Here is an 18,881-nt window from a genome sequence, read left to right on the forward strand (position 1 = left end):
GGGATGTACGGATTCCGGGTGTTCGATTGCCAGAGAGGGAGAAGTTAGGCGACCCGGTGCTGCTCATTTTCGCTTAGACAGGTCTCATACAATACGTATCGTCAGAGTCGCGGGAAGCGGTGGAAAAAGGAATGAGAAGTAGTAAACGCGGTTGGAAAGTCTGTACTTAATTATAACGGTGCTGCAATAGGACTAGTCGAAATATGCACCGTACTCAGAATTGACCACGTTAAGACAGTGATCGTCCAGTATCCCACGACCACCCGATATTTTCAACATCAACCGCAGAACCAAGTTTGAGCCTACCACATTGAATCGTCGCCAAACACCTGCCCGGTGGAAAACCGTTTTCCGCCATATCATCCTCGATGCTAGATGCCACCTCACGAGCCGTTCTACACCGACACTCTCACCTGACCCTTCCTCATCGAACCTAGGTCGAGAACTCCGGAATGGTGGTCGTCTTTCCTTGAAGCGCCAACGGAACAATACCGGAGACGTGCATATCCGGTCCAAAGACGTGCATATTCAAGCCGAGCTCCTGGCCGACGGCCTTGATGTTCCGGAGACCCTCCTGGTAGTTGGGACCAGCGCGACGAACCCAGATTTGCACTTTGTGCTCGTTGAGCTGAGGAGCGACCTCGCGGAGAGCGCGGATGACGCCCTTGAAGGTGGAGGCGACCTGGTTGTCAAATGTTAGCGTCCTGAGTCCACATGGCCCGGATTTAACGAGCAGGAAGCGGGATTAACATACGTTGGTGAAGTTGGCGATACCACCACCGATGAACAGGACCTTCCCTTCCGAGTGCTGAGGTGCCCGAAGCATCAAATCCAAGACCGTTTTTGCGTAATGGAACGTCTGGGTCTCGGTCGGCGCACCACTGTACTCGCCGTAGTTCGCCAACTCGCCAGCGAACCCGGCGCTGGCAATGGCGTCCGCGTACACGACCGACGCACCACCACCGGCGACCAGCGTCCACACACGTCCTTGAGAATTCAAAATGGTCAGCTTCAAGCTTGCACCGGTCTTGGCGTCCATCTCAGCGATGTAGGCTTCCTCCTTGGACATTTCGCGTCCGAATGGGGCGGGAAACTCCATGGGCGGGCCGGCGTCGATGGTGACTTTGGTGGCCTTGGAGGTGGCGGGGGCGACAGGTAGACCGAGAGCCGCTGGGGAGCGCGCGATGGCCCATTTGACGCCGCATTCGAACTCGGCGGTCTGGTCGAGTTTGGCGGCGAGATCGAGGAAGTGGACGCTGGCAGAGGTCTTGTCGGCGTTGGGGATAACAACGAGGGGGTTGATTTCAAGGTAGCTGGTAGAGCGTTAGTTTGGGCTCGACGTCCTTTTCACGGACTCAAGTGGTTTGGCACATGGGGCGCTTCGGACTTACGTGAATTGACACTCGACGTAGACGGCGTAGAGGCGGGAAATGAAGTCGACCAAGACGTTATGCACGCCCTTGGGAACCTTCTTCAATAACGTCGCTGCGATCTCCGCATTGGATGGGTATTCGGACAGGTCGACGGGGATGAGGATCTTCTCGGCCTTTTCATCGACATCGCCGACATCGACACCACCTTCGTGAGTGAAAAGGATCCAATCGCCCTAAAACATACTCTATTAGTCTATGTTCGCTCTCAATGGATGATCATCATGGTAAAGGCATAGTAGAGCGAGGGATGGGGGATGGCACGTGACACGTGCATGCTAGCTAGGAAGAAACCGAAAAATGCAAAGGCACGGGTCGAACCGACATCTCGGGAGCAACCGAGTAGGGTTGAACGGTTCCTGAACATGCATGCGCTTCAAAATAGCGGCGCATGAACGAAAGATCGAAGGGCATGGGCATGTGTAAGGGTGGATGTGGTGGGTCTCCCTGAACTTCCTTTCGTCCGGACGAGTGAGCTGGGGGGGAGATCTAAGATCGACGGGCCGTCTCCGAGTTTGAAATGCAGCCGTTCATCCCGTCCAGCGGACCGAATCAAGGTCAATTTGACTTGTTCCGAGTCCATTGGACGAATTGAAGCAATTCGGTCCGGAAATGCGTCAGATCTTCTTCCTCCCAGCTCCTTGGCGTTCTCTACCTCCCCCTCTTCCCGGCTGAAAACAATCGCGCCATAGACCGAAAATGAATTGACTTACCTCTCGGACGGAGTTGATATTGATGTAATACTCCTCGTTGGACTCGTGCGGGCAGAACGGCTCGACCAAAAAGCGGCGGAGGTAGCCCTCGACGTGTTCAACTTTCTGCAAGTTGCCGGCGCGCTGGGCGATCCACTCTCGCGCCTCTTCCCAGGTTTTGTTCAAGGCCAGGAGGCCGCTCTTCCCACGTCGCTTGATCAGCTGGTCGGGCTTTGCGACCAAGCGCACGTCTCTCTGGAGAAGCCATGGGTGCATGATCTCAGCCTGATCCAGGACGGCGGACACGGAGGCATCTGCGGGGAAGTAGATGCTGGCGAGACGCGGGGGTGGGTTGTGTGTGGTTGGCGGAGGAAGAGGCGAGGGCTTGATGAGTTGGCTGCGGGTGAGGTGGTAGTTGAGGATGGCTTTGCCGTCGGCTTCGAGGATGGATTTGGCAGACATGGTGAGGATTGATGACTTTCGGACGATGAGACCGGGATGGATTCCTAGCGAAGGGTTAGATTCGACGTGATAGAGCGAACTGGGCCGTCTCGACTGACAGCGCGAAAAGAAGGGAAGATGCGAAGCTTGAAGGACTCCAAATGCACCACCGGGCTGAACTGTCCAACCGGAGCGGTGGGAATATCAATTGACTTTCGGATAGTACCAACCAAAGCTGGTGAAACAATAAAACGACAAGAGAATAGAATTGAGGACCTACCAGGACAATCGAAGAGCGCGGCAATGGGAAACTAATGAAGAGTGGAAAAGATGGCGATGTTCTCACACCCTTTCTTCGAACAGCAACAAATGAATGGTCTTAGCAAGTCCGATGTGGATTCGTCCGATCTTCGGTTGCACCGTATTAGTGCATACACGACAAACACGACGGTTACTGGGAATGATGGGCGGAGTGGATAGTCTTGAACAAAGTTGAGAAGTGGTTGGTGAAGCGTCGGGAGAGGTTCAGTGGTCGTGTCGGTGTGATTTCACTTTGGACTTTTGACCTTGGACTTTTGAGGGAGAAGTTCGGATGCCGTCACCAAAAATCGTTCATTAGCTGCAGAAAGCTTCCAATATTTTTGGTTGTTTTTTTTGGAGGGTTTGGGGGAGTTGGGAGCTGGTCAGCTGGGGGGGATTAGGGCGACACGCAGCTAAGGGGAAGAATTCATGACAGTGGGACGACGGAGTACCGGTGAACGGAGGTAGCAAGTAGTTAGCGCGTCTGGTGCGCCGCACAGGGGCTCTGGAAGCCTCGAAGACCCCCGGAACCCCGCCGAAGCCAGCGTGCATCCCCCCGCCCGCGTGCGCCACCAATCCACCAAACCCACCGCTCCTCAGACCGTTCCAGAAATCCCGAAATCCCGAAATCCCGAGTCCAACAGACAGGAGACTCGTCGTCCATGTTCCTACATCGCATTCGCCGTACCATCGAGGAGTTACCGTACATGATCCTACTGAGTCCCAACCAAACAATTCCCGAGTCTGGTTACAGGTAAGCCCGATCTTTCGCAGTCTCTGCCGGAATTCAAAATAATTTCATGGTGGGTTGATCCCTTCGCCGCCCCAGGCTCGGGGCTGCAGTCGTCAGGTACGGAATGCAGGAGGCTAATATCTCCCGGTGTTAAGGTGGGTCGCATGGATAGAGAGTGAATCATGGGATGGATTTTAGTAGAGCGGTCGTTTTTCCTCGCTGATTTGCTGGACGTCTGAATGCCCAACAAAGACTCGATCGGAGCTTTGGCGTTTCTTCCTGGTGGCAGCGGAGGGTTGAGGCGATTCTGAGAATCCGGCTCCGCTTTGGTGACACTCCGGTTGGAGGCCGAAACGGAGCTGATGCTAACCGGCCCATTCGTGAAGATGGAAATCATGGATGAATTGATCTTGGCTAGTTGGCTCCGATGCGAGTTTGGGGGGGAACGCTTGTAGATTAGAAGAATTTAGAACAACATCGGTCGCCGAAACGCGAAAGGGTCCTGGTTCGGCGATTCATGCCCATATCAGCAGCATTCATCGGGTCTGCATCAGGTACCCAGCGCCAGACTCAGCGTTTTCCATCATTCATACCATTCGGCTCCCCAAATGACGGGCCGACAGATGGATGGAAGCTGGACGGAGTACGGAATACAGGATGTTAGAAAGAATCCGTCGCGTTCCGTCGTCGGGTTGATTTAGCAGAGCGTTGGCTCTGAGCCAGGGGAGGGCAGCGGGCAGAGTTGCAGCAGGGGGTTTTGGGGGGTTAGTTTACTACCGGTTGGGGGAGGGGGCCGCCAATTGCAGGCCTAAAAGCCTAACATCGGATGATCACACTAGGCAACTTCATAGTGGTAGCGATGCACTAATAACATTAGTGAAATATTCAAGGGAGGGTTCATTCGAAACATCACACTAAACTACGGGCTAAATCTGTACGGTACCGCACACACCAACGGGAATCATCCTGGCCATCCGCGTGTAGCTGGTGAAGTGAGTGAACCACCGTCCGGAGTTGAGACCACAGCTACGAGAATCACTCCCCAGTCCCCAAACTGATCCCATCTTCCATTCCATCTCCCATCTCCGACCGCTCCTTTGAATTGCTAAAAAAAAAGAATCACTGCTCTATTGCATCTCACTTCCCATCATCTTTCCTGCCTCTCAATTGCCCATTGTCTTGTGCTACGGTGCCTTGCAAGCTTCCCACTCTCCTCGAATCCACCTCCTAATAATTTTTCCCACCCCCCTCCGAAACACCTCCGTCCTTCTCCATCTCGGCCTCCATATTGCTCGGAGGTCCTCCATCCCACTGATTTGGGTATGTACTACATCTGCCTCCTTTACATCACTTGTGTACCCTTTGTTGAGGAATCCTGCTCCTCAGATGATACCTCCCTTCCAAAAAACCACCTGCTAAAAGCTTCCCTCCTAGATCCGACACGTCCATATCAACTCCGACACCAAGTTTAAGAACGAATCGTGAAGAGAATCGTCCAATATGCCGTCCACTGCCCCAACGAACGGCGCCTCTCCTGCCCAACAGAACCTCTCCGCCAACGACAACATCCTCCGCTTCAGCGCTCCTAGCAGACCGCTGAGCCCGCCCGCCGAGCATACGCTGTTCCACCCCAAGACGCGATGCTTTGTCTAGTATGTTTAAGTCTCTATTCTCCCAACAATGCCGGTCGGCGCGGAACGTGGTCTTTGGGAACCCAAGCCCGCGCAAGGGAAGCCCAGAACTGGCAGAAAGCAAGCCTTGGAGTTGGACAAGGCCTGACGGATAGGAAGAACGCGAGAAATACTGCGAGAGTGAATTCGCTGACCATGCTCCGAAATAGTGGTATGCAACCTCGAGCCGTGCAGGGCATGCTCGACTTCGATTTCATCTGCAAGCGAAAGACTCCTTCGGTCGCCGGCATCATCTACACTTTCGGTGGCCAGTTCGTGAGCAAGATGTACGTCCGATGGTCCCGCCTTGCCAGGAGCCCGAAACTGATCCACGTAACAGGTACTGGGGAACCAGCGAGACCCTTCTGCCGGTCTATCAGTCGGTTGAAAAGGCCATGGCGAAGCACAGCGACGTTGACACCGTCGTGAACTTCGCTTCGTCGCGATCAGTCTACAGCTCCACCATGGAGTTGATGGAATGCCCGCAAATCCGGTCCATTGCAATCATTGCCGAGGGTGTGCCAGAGCGAGTACGTTTTAACTCCCCTTTTGCACCAATTTTCGATAGGCACGGTCGCTAATACAATTGACAGCGCGCCCGCGAAATCCTCCATGTCGCCAAGAAGAAGGGCATCACCATCATCGGACCTGCCACCGTCGGGGGGATCAAGCCCGGCGCGTTCAAGATCGGTAACACTGGCGGCATGATGGACAACATCGTCGCAAGCAAGCTCTACCGCCCCGGCTCCGTCGCATACGTCTCCAAATCTGGCGGCATGTCCAACGAGCTGAACAACATCATTTCGCAAAACGCCGACGGTGTCTACGAGGGTGTCGCCATTGGTGGTGACCGCTACCCCGGGACCTCGTTCATCGAGCACATGCTCCGCTACCAAGCCGACCCGGCGTGCAAGATCCTTCTCCTGCTCGGTGAGGTCGGTGGTGTGGAAGAGTACCGCGTCATCGAGGCTGTCAAGGCCGGTCAGATCACCAAGCCCATTGTTGCATGGGCCATTGGAACCGTCGCCGGCATGCTTAAGACCGAAGTGCAGTTCGGCCACGCCGGCTCCTTCGCCAACAGCCAGCTTGAGACCGCCACGGTCAAGAACCAGAGCATGCGTGACGCCGGTTTCTTCGTCCCCGACACCTTCGAGGATCTGCCCAGCACTCTTGCCCAGGTGTACCAGAAGCTCGTCAAGGACGGCACCATCAAGCCGAAGCCGGAGGTCCAGGTACCCAAGATTCCCATGGACTACAGCTGGGCCTCCGAGCTCGGCCTCATCCGTAAGCCGGCCGCCTTCATCAGCACCATCTCCGACGACCGTGGTCAGGAACTGCTGTACGCCGGCATGCCCATCAGCGACGTGTTCAAGGAGAACATCGGCATCGGTGGTGTCATGTCGTTGTTGTGGTTCCGTCGGCGGTTGCCCGATTACGCCAGCAAGTTCCTCGAGATGGTCCTCATGTTGACTGCCGATCACGGTCCGGCCGTCTCGGGTGCCATGAACACCATCATCACCACGAGAGCCGGAAAGGATCTGGTCTCCGCCTTGGTCAGCGGTCTGTTGACCATCGGAAGCCGATTCGGAGGTGCGCTCGATGGCGCCGCAGAGGAGTTCACCAAGGCGTACGACAAGGGATTGAGCCCTCGTGACTTTGTTGATAGCATGCGGAAGGAGAACAAGCTGAGTATGTCCCCAACACATTCCTCTCCAACTCTCAAGCGCGCGTTGACTGACCCTCCTTAGTCCCCGGTATTGGCCACCGCATCAAATCACGCAACAACCCGGATCTCCGTGTCGAGCTTGTCAAGTCCTACGTGCTCAAGAACTTCCCGTCTTCTGGCCTCCTGCAATACGCCCTGGCCGTTGAGACAGTGACGACCTCAAAGAAGGACAACCTGATCCTGAACGTCGACGGCTGCATCGCCGTGTGCTTCGTCGACCTCCTGAGGTCCTGTGGTGCCTTCTCCGCCGAGGAGGCCGAGGACTACCTCAAGATGGGCGTCCTGAACGGATTGTTCGTGCTGGGTCGCAGCATCGGTTTGATCGCCCATTACCTAGATCAGAAGCGGTTGAAGACCGGATTGTATAGGCATCCTTGGGATGATGTCATGGTATGCTACACCCCCCTTGGTTTCTTATGAGCCGTTACTAACGGAATACCCTAGTACATGATGCCCGACATCAAGCAGCCAGGTGGCGTCGGCGGAGGACGTGTCGAGGTTTCTGTTTAAGGTCGAAGTTACCATGCACTTCGGGGGAGTATGATGTCTACAAGGCGATAAACATAGGAATGGTTGCCTTCGGGAATAGTACCTGATTGCCCGTGGCGGGTGTGGAAAAGGAAGGGTGGCGCACGATTTCAACTTGAAAGGACAGCATTGGGAGACCCCTAACTTGTTCAGGCGTGGAAAAGGACATCCTAAGGGAATACATGGCTGTCCACACTGCGGATATTACGTTTACGAGGAAGATGCTTCTTTTGCGTTCAGTTTAGGTTTGCTAATAATTTGATCCTTCGGTTCCTATCCGCTGCACTCCGCTACCCGTGTCCTTGAGTGAGTCAAACAAACCCAGCCCTTCATTAATACTTCGCTCTGGTTCGTGGTGAATATTTTGTACATCTACAACGCGGACAAATGGATACCTCCCCCTCGCAGGCAGCCCATCTAAACCGAGTGAACTCCATATAATTTCCCGTGGCGTCTGGCGTCTTGCATGGTCCTCAACGACTTTAGTTCTGGTGGCAAGGTCCCCTTTAAATGGGGATCGCCTGTCCTTGAGGAAACAGAGTTCCCTCAATGAGGCAGATAGCAGAGTGGAAGGCATACTGTCGTAAAGGCTGGTTATCAATGGCAAACGAGTCATACCATGCCATTACTGTTGTGGACTGACCATGAAAACTTTGGGATGGGAGCCGGCAGTTTTCTATAATTCATCCATTTTCAGCGACTATCACGGCTAAAGGGTCGTACCACAAGTCTCAACATATCAGGAGGCTGTTTCCTATATACCCGTACCCCAAGATACCAATAGGTAAATCCGAGTTGCCTTCAGCATCTCAGAATCCACATCATGAACGCCTTGAATCCACAGCCCCAATCTCAACCATCGATATCCGGTCGAGGTGTGCTAGGCATGCTATGCTCTAGGACACTCCTCCACTCATTCTTCAGTTCTATCATCCGATTCCTGACATGAATGAGGGTGATGGCTATGGCGAGACCGTTGTATACATCCAGTGCATAGTCGTCGTAGCTGAACATGCCCACACAGCGCATATGCTGAATGTGTTCAATATGCGACATGGAATCTTCATTAGGAATATCGTACGTCAGGATACCAAATACCTTCTCCGACACGATTACACCGTATAGCGTGGGGAGTTGTGCCGGTTCCGCTGATTGATCCATGTTCGCCCGAAAGTATTGGGCATCTCTCCAGCTGGAAGCGATGAAACGGAATTTGCGCGCAAGTTCCGACTGCAGCTTCACTGGAGCTTCCGTGCCAGGACCGGCCCAGGTGGTGAAGATCGGAATCATAGAACCTGTCTTGGGGTTCACATTTCCATCCTTAAATGCCCAGAGAGCATAGCGATTGATAGCGTCGGTGAGAACCCGTTCGGCTGTCCGCTGTTGCACCGACAACTCAAAGGCATCCCGGACACGAGGCCCGATGTTGATTATATCCTCCAAGGCTTTGAGAGCTAAGGAAACGGTTAGCGGAAGATTAGTCAAACTCATGCATCAACTGACCTCTGAATTCGGATCCTGTAGCATTGCGAATATAGGCTGGTTCCGACAGTGGCTCGAAGAGAACAGAGGGAAAGCCATCGAAGTCCAACTGCCAGTCATGGGGCAAAAGCGGCTCATAGCCTCGCATACTCAGCTTCAAAAAGAGCTCCATTGCTTCATATTTCCATCCGGCCTTCAGCAACCCCTCAACCTTTTCCTCTAGCGTCCTCTTTAGATTTTTGATTGAAGGAAACCTACGGACCTCATATTTGGTAGGCTCGCTCTCATTTACCTCGTTGCTCTTGTTGAACCGGGCGTTGCGGTCCCTGTCGCGATCCACCACGCTCTCTCGATCCACCACCTCGGGGCTGCCTCTAGTGGTTGGGGACCGTGACCTCGTTCTCCAATATCGCGCATGGTCCATTGATGTGGGTGGCCGCTCAAGTCTTCTGTTTACTTGTCTCCCTTGCCGGGTTCGTGGCGATCTGGGCAGGCGTGGATGAGGAAGCGGTCTGGTGGGTTCCTCGTTGGGAGTAAAGGCGTTCCACAGCCCAATACTAAGTCTTTTTAATAGCGCCATACGTATACCGAAGAGAGATGCGTCTTCTAGTTATATATTTAAATAATAAAAAAGAACTCTTCAGCATCCAAGTATTCAAGTACCAACAGGAGGCCGCGGTCTTGTTCCGCTCAAAAAACTTGGAGTGATAGTAGAATACCTGTACAAGTACAGGGAGGGTCCAACATGCAGACAATAAGAGAATGAAGAGGACATATTGAGACAAAGGACCAAGGACAATCGTCTTCAAACTGAATGATTGTCGAACCTTGCTCAAAGAAAGATGGCATGAAGCAGTTGAGACATTGTTGAAGGCAGGAAGACAAAGCGCGACGCGTCCGATGCTTCGGTTCCTTCCGCATTTGTCATTGGATAAAAGCCCTCCACGTGATTTGTCTTAGAGTTGTGCACGTGACTAAATGCTACCGCAATTTAACCGACCCATATTAGCCGGAGTTTAGACGAAGGCCCCTACCGACTGGAGATGATTGGGTCATTGGGCGAACCACAGAAGCGGACTGCGGATCTTCATTCGTAACCACCCTGAATGATGTGTAGCTATTACTCAACATGGAGGTTGATGATCGTTTAGTGCTGTAGTCACACCAAGGTTCACCACTCAAGCTCACTCCAAGAACCCTCTACTTGCATGCTCAAACATGACATAAAAGGTAGTGGTGATTGCTGTTGGAGGAACTTGCCATGACTGAGACTATCCCACCTCCGCTGCAACCTCCAACCTCGAAGGAGAGGAAGTATGACCGTCAACTCCGGTTATGGGCAGCCACAGGCCAGCGAGCCCTCGAAGAGTCTCACATCCTACTTGTGAACTCCGGACCTGGGGTCGTGGGAGTGGAGACTTTAAAGAACCTGGTGCTTCCCGGTACACTCACTTCGAGGTCGGTTCCTAGTGCTTAACTCATGGTTAACTTGCCGGCTAGGAATCGGGAACTTCACGATACTGGACGATGCCCTCGTATGCGAAGCCGACCTTGGTGTCAACTTCTTCCTTGACGAAGATAGCCTTGGGAGTTCTCGAGCCGAGCAATGCTGTAGGCTGCTGCAAGAGCTCAATCCAGATGTCTCCGGTAACTTCATCGCCGAGGTCTGTCCATGCGTTCGGAATTTTATGAGCAAATGCTAAACCAGATTCAGCCGACGACGAGGTTCCTCGATCGCCCTGACAGCCTTCAGCCTTTTACTCTCATCCTTCTAACCTCTCCCGTCGATCCTACCGTCTTCTCCCGCATTGCTGAGCATGGCTGCTCTACCCAGACCCCCGTGTTCTTCATCCATAGCTTGGGCTTTTATTCGGAGTTCTCAGTGCAGCTCCCTGCCGCGTTCCCGATAATAGACACTCATCCCGACCCGACCGCTTTAAACGACCTTCGAATCCTCAAGCCGTGGCCCGCACTGGAACAGCTGGCGCATGAATTTTGCGGTGATCTCGATCAGTTGGACGACCACGACCACGGACACATCCCATATGTCGCTCTACTCCTCCATTTTGTCGAAAAATGGAAGGCTGCGCATGGTGGAAATCCGCCGGAGAACTATGCGGAGAAGTCGGAATATCGCAAGCTGATCTATGCAGCGCAAAGACGTGACAACCCTGAACGAGGCGAAGAGAACTATATGGAGGCATATGAAACGGCTTTGAAGTCGTTGAATGCAGCCACCATTAGGTCTAGCGTGAGAGATGTCTTCGAAGCTCCCGAGTGCAAAAGTCTCGCTACCGATTCCGCACCATTCTGGGTCATTGCCAATGCAGTTTCACAATTCCATTCGAAACATGGCGTATTGCCATTATCAGGATCTTTACCGGACATGAAGGCACAATCTGCGGACTATGTCAAGCTGCAGACCGTTTACAGAGCCAAATTCCGAGAAGATGCGGCGGAGATTCTAGGCACTGTTCGTGCACTGGAGCGTTCACTACGGAAACCGAATGCCATCCCTGGGTCCAGCATTGATATTTTCTGTAAGAACGCCGCACATATCAAATTGGTACGAGGCTCAACCATTCGACCGATGAATCCCGACGGTCCATTCAAGTGGACAGACAGAGCAAAGGCTGCAGCGACATCCTTGCTTGATGAGACATCGTTGTTTCCCATTCATGTCGCTTTCGTTGCGTATGATCAGTTTGTGTCCCTGTCCGCAGCCGACGCTGGCAAGAAACGGTTCCGTGCGCCCGGGGCGGGCGATGAAACCGCGCACGACGAGACCGATATGATTGCTCTAGCAGACCAAATCCTCAGCCACGTGTTCAAGCAGGCAGGACAACTGTCATACAGCAAGGAGGATCTTGCAGCTGCCAAGGGTCGGGTATACGACACTGTGCGAGAAGTGTAAGCCACGCGAACCGTGATGCTGCTATTATGTTACTAACAAGCTGTTAGTGTTCGTGCTGGCGGTGCAGAGTTGCACAATATCGCAGCCTTGACTGGCGGTCTTATTGCGCAAGAGGTTATTAAAGTCGTCACGGAACAATACATACCTATTGACAATACATGTATATTCGATGGCATCAGGAGCAAGACCGAGGTACATAGACTATAGACCTGCACAGTCACCGGCTACAATGGTTCCGTTAAACACGCGAATCTGGAATCACAAAAGACAGGCCCTACGAATTATAGAGATTTTCGGCTGATCGGCTAGTCCACTACCTCTCCTTCTTGTCAGGGCTACTTTGCGCATTCGATTGCGTGCCGATGTCTCGGATCATGATGCCCAAAATCCAGATGTTGATGAAGAAAAACACCAGCGTAGCCATCCAGAGGCCAGGGACAAACGTCGACTGTCCCATAAATTCCAATTGAAACCCCTGCTGGAGCCAGATAGCCTGATATTCGTCAGTTTGCAAAGCCTCGCAAAGCACTTCAAGGTAGTTCTCGTACCTGACCTAGGATCCATAGAATTCCAGCTACGACACCCAGTCGTGTCTGCTTTAGCAGAGAAGAGCTCGGCAGGTAGAAGGGAAGGAAGTTGATATACCAGAGGAAATACTAGCTAGTCTCAGTCTGAGAGCGGACTAGAGTGGTACGAATCACATACCTGGCTTGTGCAGACCTTGTTGAAGGTCACAAATGCAAATGTTTGAGCCAACATCGTCGATGCCAGGTCGTTTGCAGTCAAGGCAAAAGGTATGGCAACTGCTGACAGCAGTATCTGGGGAACAAATGCAAGAGACTCTAGATGAAACGAGGTCGATTTTGCTGGGGAAGCATTGAGATGCAATAATGTGTTATAAGGGGAGAAGTTATGCCTGTGGTCGATTCGGGTTAAGTGGTGTAGAAAGCTATGCTTGAGAAAAGGGAATCCATATCTGCGAAATCGGTTAGCCACTTGTAGGTCGGTGCCTCGAAGAGTAATTGGTAAAGTGCCGTACATATAAAACATGAGAACATTGCAAGACATGAATGAGACGAAACTGAAAATGGCCAGCGTTGTGCAGTCTCGATTCAGGAATCGCAATAACTGATCTTTCAGAGAGGCTTTCGAACCTCCTTTTGCCTTCCTACGAGTCCCATCCGGAGATCGAAGCCAGAGTAGAAAGGGCAGCGTGTATATAAACGGGTAAATCTTGAAATGCACCCCAAAGCCAAGCAGCAGGCCGGCTAACACGACATTTCTTTGCAAAATTGCGTACAATAGTGCAGTAACGACGACACCCAAAAGCCCTTCTGAGCTACCTCTGGTACTGATCGTGGCAACCATGGGGTTTAGTAGCCATATGCTTGCGAATTTTAACGCTCTTGCCTGGGGCATGCGATACGTCGTTGACAAGATGACAACCATCAAATATCCCGCAAGAAGATCAGCGAGGGCGAACAAGACCTTCCCAAATGAGAACCACCCGTCCCAAGCAGTGGGTATTAATATCCATGCTAGCAACGGCGTGTATCGATACGTATCCCTAAGGTATGGGGACCGGCCCTGGTAGACGAATCGTGCAGCATCGGTGAAGACAAAGTAGTCGATATCGGTGTATTTGACGGGGGAATATGCGTCTTGCAAAAGACCATAAACAAGTAAGACTGCTCGAAGGGCTATTGCTGAACCGAAAACGGCTTTGGGAGATGCGAAGATCGCGTCAATGATAGTTGTGAATGACATGGTGGATATGGAGATCGAAAGGGTTGTTCCATGCTCTTATCGTGCGAAAATTTCGATACCCATCTTTCGCTTCGTCGCATTGAGGGGATCCCAAAATTTAATGTAGCATGAGCATACAATACAATGAAAGTCGTTGTATGCTTGTAAAGTTTGGATTTGATGGTGGAGGCGTGTAGAAGTTCATGAGGATACAGGGAATTGGCGCAAGCGTGGACAAATGTGGGCGCTACGACATCAGGATACATGGTGCAGCGGCCCTTAAAACGGAGGCTTCATTCGCACATGAATTGAAAATTAATTACACATTCACACTGTGCTTACGGAGACCGACCCCTTGACTTCTCAATTTGGGGAAAACGGCGGGTTCATTAAGCTCATGCTGCATTCAACTGTTTTAGGCCTGCCGGTTCTTGGTTTTCGGTCACTAGAAAGAATGGAAAGGCTATTACATGTAATTCTGCAACGGCATGCGTTTAGATCAAATCGCTTAGACTACACAGTCGATCGGGAACATGATATCGTCCAGTGTAAAACCCATCTTCAATAAGACAACGCCTTAACACCGTGGGTATATCAATAGGAAGACAATTTGCCGCTCTCCATGATCCTATCACACCTCATCAAACCTAGACATCATGAGCTCATCAACATACGATCTCTGTGCTTTGACATTCTCTGCCTCCTCCTCCTTCAGAACCACCGCGAGAATCTCTAACGATGGATTCAGGCCAAGGCGATGCGCCCTTTTCCAGCGCTTCTCTCGAGTAATCCCAATGCAGGGCTATCTATGTGGTTAGTATATGTGGGATGAGATATGAATTGAGCAATAGAGGTCTCTGGACGTACCCCGAAGTGGCTTGTTGTATCAAACTCCCGTAATATTTTCTCATTCAAGCTGAGTTCCTGCTGATGCACTCTTGGGGTCTTCCGGGCCTGTTCCTTCTCCCTCCAGTACTTCTTAATCTGCGCTTCTGATATCTTGTTTGCCTCCTCCTCTTCCGGTGTAAGCTCCTTCTTGGCTTCCGCTACAACTTGTTCGATGAGGGCATTCTCCCGAGTTGTGGGTTCCTCATTGACTGGCTCAATTCGGATCGGCGTTTCGATGCTTTTGGGCTTGACAATTGCATCCTTCCCGGGTACCGACTTTCCCGGCTTTGAGACTTTGCTTGAGCGACCATTGAATGTGAGAGTCGATTGATTGGAGGCGGTTCGGCCTGATGCTGCCCGACGCTTCGGAGGCATTGCGGTGATAGAGTTGTCGGATGTGGAAATGGACTGTGTATTTCCAAGCTCCGAGGCACCGTATTCTGGGATCGTGGATCGTTCCGAGGAGAGAGACGTCGGATTTGGAAAACGATAAGGAATGCCGCAGTAACGGATGATTGTATGATTGCCCGTGAAGTCGTAAAGTTGAGTATAAGTGTAGTGACTGCTGTAAGCTTGTGAGGTGAGTTTTGGATCGTAGAGTTGAATGACGTTCTGGACTCTGTGCTCCTCTGGAAGGGAAGGTACGGCCCCGGCGGTGGTTGCCTTAGCAATGACGAAGAAGCCACGTGATTTCGTGATTTCGTGATTTCGACGCGAAACTCGCGGACGCGTTTTCTTGGCTTCACGTGACCTGCCAAATGAATTATCTGGGTCAGCTCGGATTCCACCGTTGCTTCTGTCCTCAGTATAACTTCATCTGGTTCGCCTTGACCATCACCCATTCGCGCTTTGGAATTGGTTTGTTCTGATCACAATGTCCCACACACGGTCTACACAAGAAGTGGAGGCAATGGTCCCGCGGTTCCAGCTGGAACGACTTCTCAATCAAGGTATGACGGCTCCTACAAAGCCTGACCGGATGCAAACTCATTGTCCTAACACGCAGATCAGGCCGGGCGTCGGATATCGCTCCTAGGCAGCATTGATGGGACACCGGCACTGTTGATCGCCGAACGAGCAGCCTTCTCTACCGACCCAGTGCATTTGAAGTCTTTCTCCGAATCACTTGACCGCATCAAGAACTTGGGCGCGAATGACATTTACAGCTGGTTTCTAGCTTCCACGACCCATAAACCTGCCAACCAAGAGGTGGAGAGCACCCAGCCTCCGGACCTGAAGCTGAATTTGATTTCCCCTTGCACCGAACAACACATCAAGAAGTACTCACAACAAGGTGTTCGCCTGGTCGCGGAAACACCGGAAATCTACCGGCGACATGTGCGGCCATACATGCAGGCGAAGCGAGAACAAGGTCGCTTGAACTGGGTGTTCAACATCATTGAAGGCCGGACCGAGCAAGAAGATGTATTCTATCGAGAGCAGGGTCTCGAAGGGTTTCTCATGCTCCCTGACCTGTAAGCACAACCATAATGATGCCTTCATGGATTGACAAATTCTCGATCATTGGGAGAGACTAACCGCCCGATGACAAGGAATTGGGATCGAAAGACGATGAGCGGCTTGCATTTGCTGGGTCTCGTGGAGCGTCGGGATATCTGGTCGGTACGCGATCTCACCAAAGAGCACATTGAATGGCTCAAGCACATGCGACAAAAGCTGCTAGATGCAACGGTTAAGTTGTACCCGGACATTGATCAGGACCAGTTGAAATTGTACATCCACTGTATGAAGGATCCCCTGCCAAGACTTGATGCGTTGTCCATGCATTAAGGCGGTGCTAATCGCGATGACAGACCAGCCAACTTACTATCATTTTCACATACATGTTGTACACGTGGCGCTTGAGGCCGGAGCAACTCAGGCAGCCGGTAAAGCTATTGGCCTTGAGAGCATCATTTCGCAGCTCGAGTCCATGGCGACCGGTCAGGGCATCGCAGATATAAGTCTGTCCTACACCCTCGGTGAAGCGAGCGAGCTCTGGATGGACATCTTTGAACCTTTGAAATCCGGCAATGAGCCAAAGATTTCCCAATAGAGTAATGAATAGGTATTTCTCAACTCTCAAGACTTGTGCCGATAGCTATTCCGTAACCTGCTGACATTTGACAAAGTTGCCCAGCCACAGACCTGACTGTGACATTTTGGAACAATTGAGCTTATGGCTAGCTGTCGACCATCAAATATCCTTCCTATGTCTCGTAACATGTTTGGTTTGAATCTAGTTTTCCCATCCTTCCCTGAGCTTCTTTTCGACTCCTCCCTTTGAAAGTCTGAAAATTCGGGCATGGTCGAACGCTTCACTAATGTATGCTCTCTCAAGATCTTCTTGAAAATGCGGAGGTATACCGTATTTTTTCAGTCTATTGCATTTGAAGTTATGTCTTTGGCCTTTTGGTTTCGATTCTCAAGTCTCGGTTTTGCATTTCTGGATTTTCAATGTGCCCATACCTCATGAACCGTGCATCTCGACCCTCTCGACCCTCGCATGGATTGCCGCAGCAGAAATCCTGGAGGGTGGGAACTGGGAGATCTCCTGTCTCGATCGCTGCTCTCTTCCCGGTTTCGGTACGTCTTGTGCACGAGCCAAGTGACAGAGGCTACTCTTCCAACGAGAACTATCGATTATTGCAGATGCGGCGAAGCTCATCGGTCAAAGTCAAGGTCTGACTGGGATGGAGGGTTGGGAAATGCAGGATTGGCGGGTTCAAGTCATAATACTGCGCCAAGCCGGACGTGGCGTCCACCCTCGCACACTTCACACCAACCACGAGCCAATGTATCCAAGGTGTAACAACCCCAACTGCAGTGCGGGGACTGTTCCTCCACACCCTCAACCCCTCCTCTCAACCTTTTTGACACCCTCAGAAACACCCCCAATCCTAGTCGTCGACCAACCATGATCGTCATCAATTTCACGAAATTGTCTAATGTTCAGCCGTCTTTCCCAGGACGCGCACGAAGAGCTGAAGCACAATTATCCCGGAATGGGACAGAACTTTGAGAGACAGACCCGGCGAGTCATCCTGTTCTTTCAGGAGTCAACTAGCAGCACCGCGAGCTCCCAGGCTTTCCGCTTATCTTGCTGTGTGCTGACTGTAGCATCCCGTACCCTCCAGCTTCGTAATGGTGGTCTCGTGGCACCCCCCTTCACCCAACATCAGCGTGACCTGCCTGCTCTTGACCAGGCACGAGAAGGAATCGTTCAATCGCTACCATGTCTCTTATAACTGGACGCCCTCTTCAGTTGTCCGCGAATTGCGCTTCTCCATGATTTCCCGCCGATTTCTATTATTCTTGCTGCCTTCTCGTCCAGACGTACCGTTGAGACTATTCTGTTCACATACAGATCAATTCTCACCTTTTTTTTATGCAAATTCCGATCTGAAATGTGCCTCATGTCGAAAGAAAAGCCCTCCCGATCTCGGAAGCGACCCCTCTCCCAAGAAGAGTACCTCCTCCCCAATCGCGTTGTGACCACCAAAAGGCGGGCAACCGACCACAACGTGTATGCGCGTCGCAGCACTCGACGGACCGCACAGAACCACACATCGACTATCCCTCGGAAATATGCCGAAGCTTCGGCTTATGCGCCTCCTCCAGTCCTTCATGGCCACGGTGTGAGAAGGGCGCCGCCTCAGCCACTGGAACATCGCACGACTCGCACCCACCGAAGTCAATCCCATCAACCCGAGCCGGCTCCTAAAGTTCAAAATCCAACCCGGGAACGCGCCAACACGCGCAAGAAGCGTACGCCATTACCAAATGGGCCCTCTACACAGAATGCGACGGACTCTTCGCACTACGCTCAAACGTACTACGCCCAACCTCGAGTACACCATCATCAACATTACCATAGTGCAAACCACACCGGCCATGTACTGGACAACAACTTCGCTGGACGAGCCGCGGCAAATACCGTACTTGAATCCGTTCGCCGAGACGCCTTCCGCTCTTCTCATGGACGTCTGCGCCGCGTCCCTGCAGTCGATCTTGCGAACGTGCGCACACCGTTCACGTGGGACTACGCGCATTCTCAGCATCAAGCGCATTACGCTCCTTCCTATGCTCCAGTTGCTACTTGGGCTTAGCATTCGAGTCAATATTTCTATCGGTGTGTAAGGGTAGCCTCGTTGTCATTAGCGTCTTGACAAGCGCATCTGCATCATGGTCGCATGGAAAGGAGCGGCCACAGGCCCGCAAACAATAGACATACGGTCGCGGCGCTTTTGGTCTTTGGATATCATCATGGTCTAATATCAGTCCTTACAGTTGGTTTTGGCGTCTCGGGCATTTGCAGGAGGCGTGGATGA

At 52.1% G+C, this 18,881-nt stretch overlaps 8 protein-coding genes across 8 annotated transcripts; 4 read left to right on the forward strand and 4 right to left on the reverse strand.

The window, feature by feature from the left end:
• Positions 1-287: 287 nt before the first annotated feature.
• P152DRAFT_22110 (ATP-citrate lyase) lies at positions 288-2,881 on the reverse strand. The gene is made up of 4 exons (XM_033674487.1): positions 2,144-2,881; positions 1,392-1,606; positions 755-1,313; positions 288-682 (listed from the first exon to the last, which is right to left on the reverse strand). The coding sequence occupies exons 1-4, from the start codon at positions 2,582-2,584 to the stop codon at positions 434-436; spliced, it is 1,464 nt and encodes a 487-aa protein (XP_033539158.1). The 5' UTR covers positions 2,585-2,881; the 3' UTR covers positions 288-433.
• Positions 2,882-4,818: 1,937 nt separating this feature from the next.
• P152DRAFT_22158 (citrate synthase) lies at positions 4,819-7,521 on the forward strand. The gene is made up of 7 exons (XM_033674494.1): positions 4,819-4,916; positions 5,031-5,248; positions 5,437-5,553; positions 5,607-5,796; positions 5,860-6,955; positions 7,015-7,382; positions 7,437-7,521. Exons 2-7 carry the CDS (start codon positions 5,097-5,099, stop codon positions 7,500-7,502), a joined length of 1,989 nt encoding a protein of 662 aa, XP_033539159.1. The 5' UTR covers positions 4,819-4,916; positions 5,031-5,096; the 3' UTR covers positions 7,503-7,521.
• An 851-nt stretch (positions 7,522-8,372) lies between these two features.
• P152DRAFT_469949 (uncharacterized protein) lies at positions 8,373-9,426 on the reverse strand (the record flags this gene model as incomplete). Its single annotated transcript, XM_033680930.1, has 2 exons — positions 8,373-8,974; positions 9,024-9,426. 2 exons carry the CDS (start codon positions 9,424-9,426, stop codon positions 8,373-8,375), a joined length of 1,005 nt encoding a protein of 334 aa, XP_033539160.1.
• A 668-nt stretch (positions 9,427-10,094) lies between these two features.
• On the forward strand, positions 10,095-12,217 carry P152DRAFT_454117 (uncharacterized protein). Its single transcript, XM_033678528.1, has 4 exons — positions 10,095-10,444; positions 10,503-10,666; positions 10,717-11,912; positions 11,964-12,217. The coding sequence occupies exons 1-4, from the start codon at positions 10,264-10,266 to the stop codon at positions 12,121-12,123; spliced, it is 1,701 nt and encodes a 566-aa protein (XP_033539161.1). The 5' UTR covers positions 10,095-10,263; the 3' UTR covers positions 12,124-12,217.
• On the reverse strand, positions 12,067-13,844 carry P152DRAFT_478497 (GPI mannosyltransferas-like protein 1). Its single transcript, XM_033681657.1, has 4 exons — positions 12,956-13,844; positions 12,622-12,892; positions 12,465-12,572; positions 12,067-12,409 (listed from the first exon to the last, which is right to left on the reverse strand). Exons 1-4 carry the CDS (start codon positions 13,681-13,683, stop codon positions 12,230-12,232), a joined length of 1,287 nt encoding a protein of 428 aa, XP_033539162.1. The 5' UTR covers positions 13,684-13,844; the 3' UTR covers positions 12,067-12,229.
• A 198-nt stretch (positions 13,845-14,042) lies between these two features.
• On the reverse strand, positions 14,043-15,161 carry P152DRAFT_427452 (uncharacterized protein). Its single transcript, XM_033677299.1, has 2 exons — positions 14,530-15,161; positions 14,043-14,464 (listed from the first exon to the last, which is right to left on the reverse strand). The coding sequence occupies exons 1-2, from the start codon at positions 14,923-14,925 to the stop codon at positions 14,294-14,296; spliced, it is 567 nt and encodes a 188-aa protein (XP_033539163.1). The 5' UTR covers positions 14,926-15,161; the 3' UTR covers positions 14,043-14,293.
• A 263-nt stretch (positions 15,162-15,424) lies between these two features.
• Positions 15,425-16,957, forward strand: P152DRAFT_487228 (mRNA decapping hydrolase; the record flags this gene model as incomplete). Its single annotated transcript, XM_033682092.1, has 4 exons — positions 15,425-15,500; positions 15,557-16,025; positions 16,104-16,294; positions 16,365-16,957. 4 exons carry the CDS (start codon positions 15,425-15,427, stop codon positions 16,604-16,606), a joined length of 978 nt encoding a protein of 325 aa, XP_033539164.1. The 3' UTR covers positions 16,607-16,957.
• A 702-nt stretch (positions 16,958-17,659) lies between these two features.
• Positions 17,660-18,768, forward strand: P152DRAFT_22293 (uncharacterized protein). Its single transcript, XM_033674503.1, has one exon. It carries the CDS (start codon positions 17,958-17,960, stop codon positions 18,657-18,659), a length of 702 nt encoding a protein of 233 aa, XP_033539165.1. The 5' UTR covers positions 17,660-17,957; the 3' UTR covers positions 18,660-18,768.
• Positions 18,769-18,881: the final 113 nt, after the last annotated feature.

Source organism: Eremomyces bilateralis (genome assembly GCF_010015585.1).
Source record: "Eremomyces bilateralis CBS 781.70 unplaced genomic scaffold P152scaffold_1, whole genome shotgun sequence".
NCBI classification, from domain to species: Eukaryota; Fungi; Ascomycota; class Dothideomycetes; order Eremomycetales; family Eremomycetaceae; genus Eremomyces; species Eremomyces bilateralis.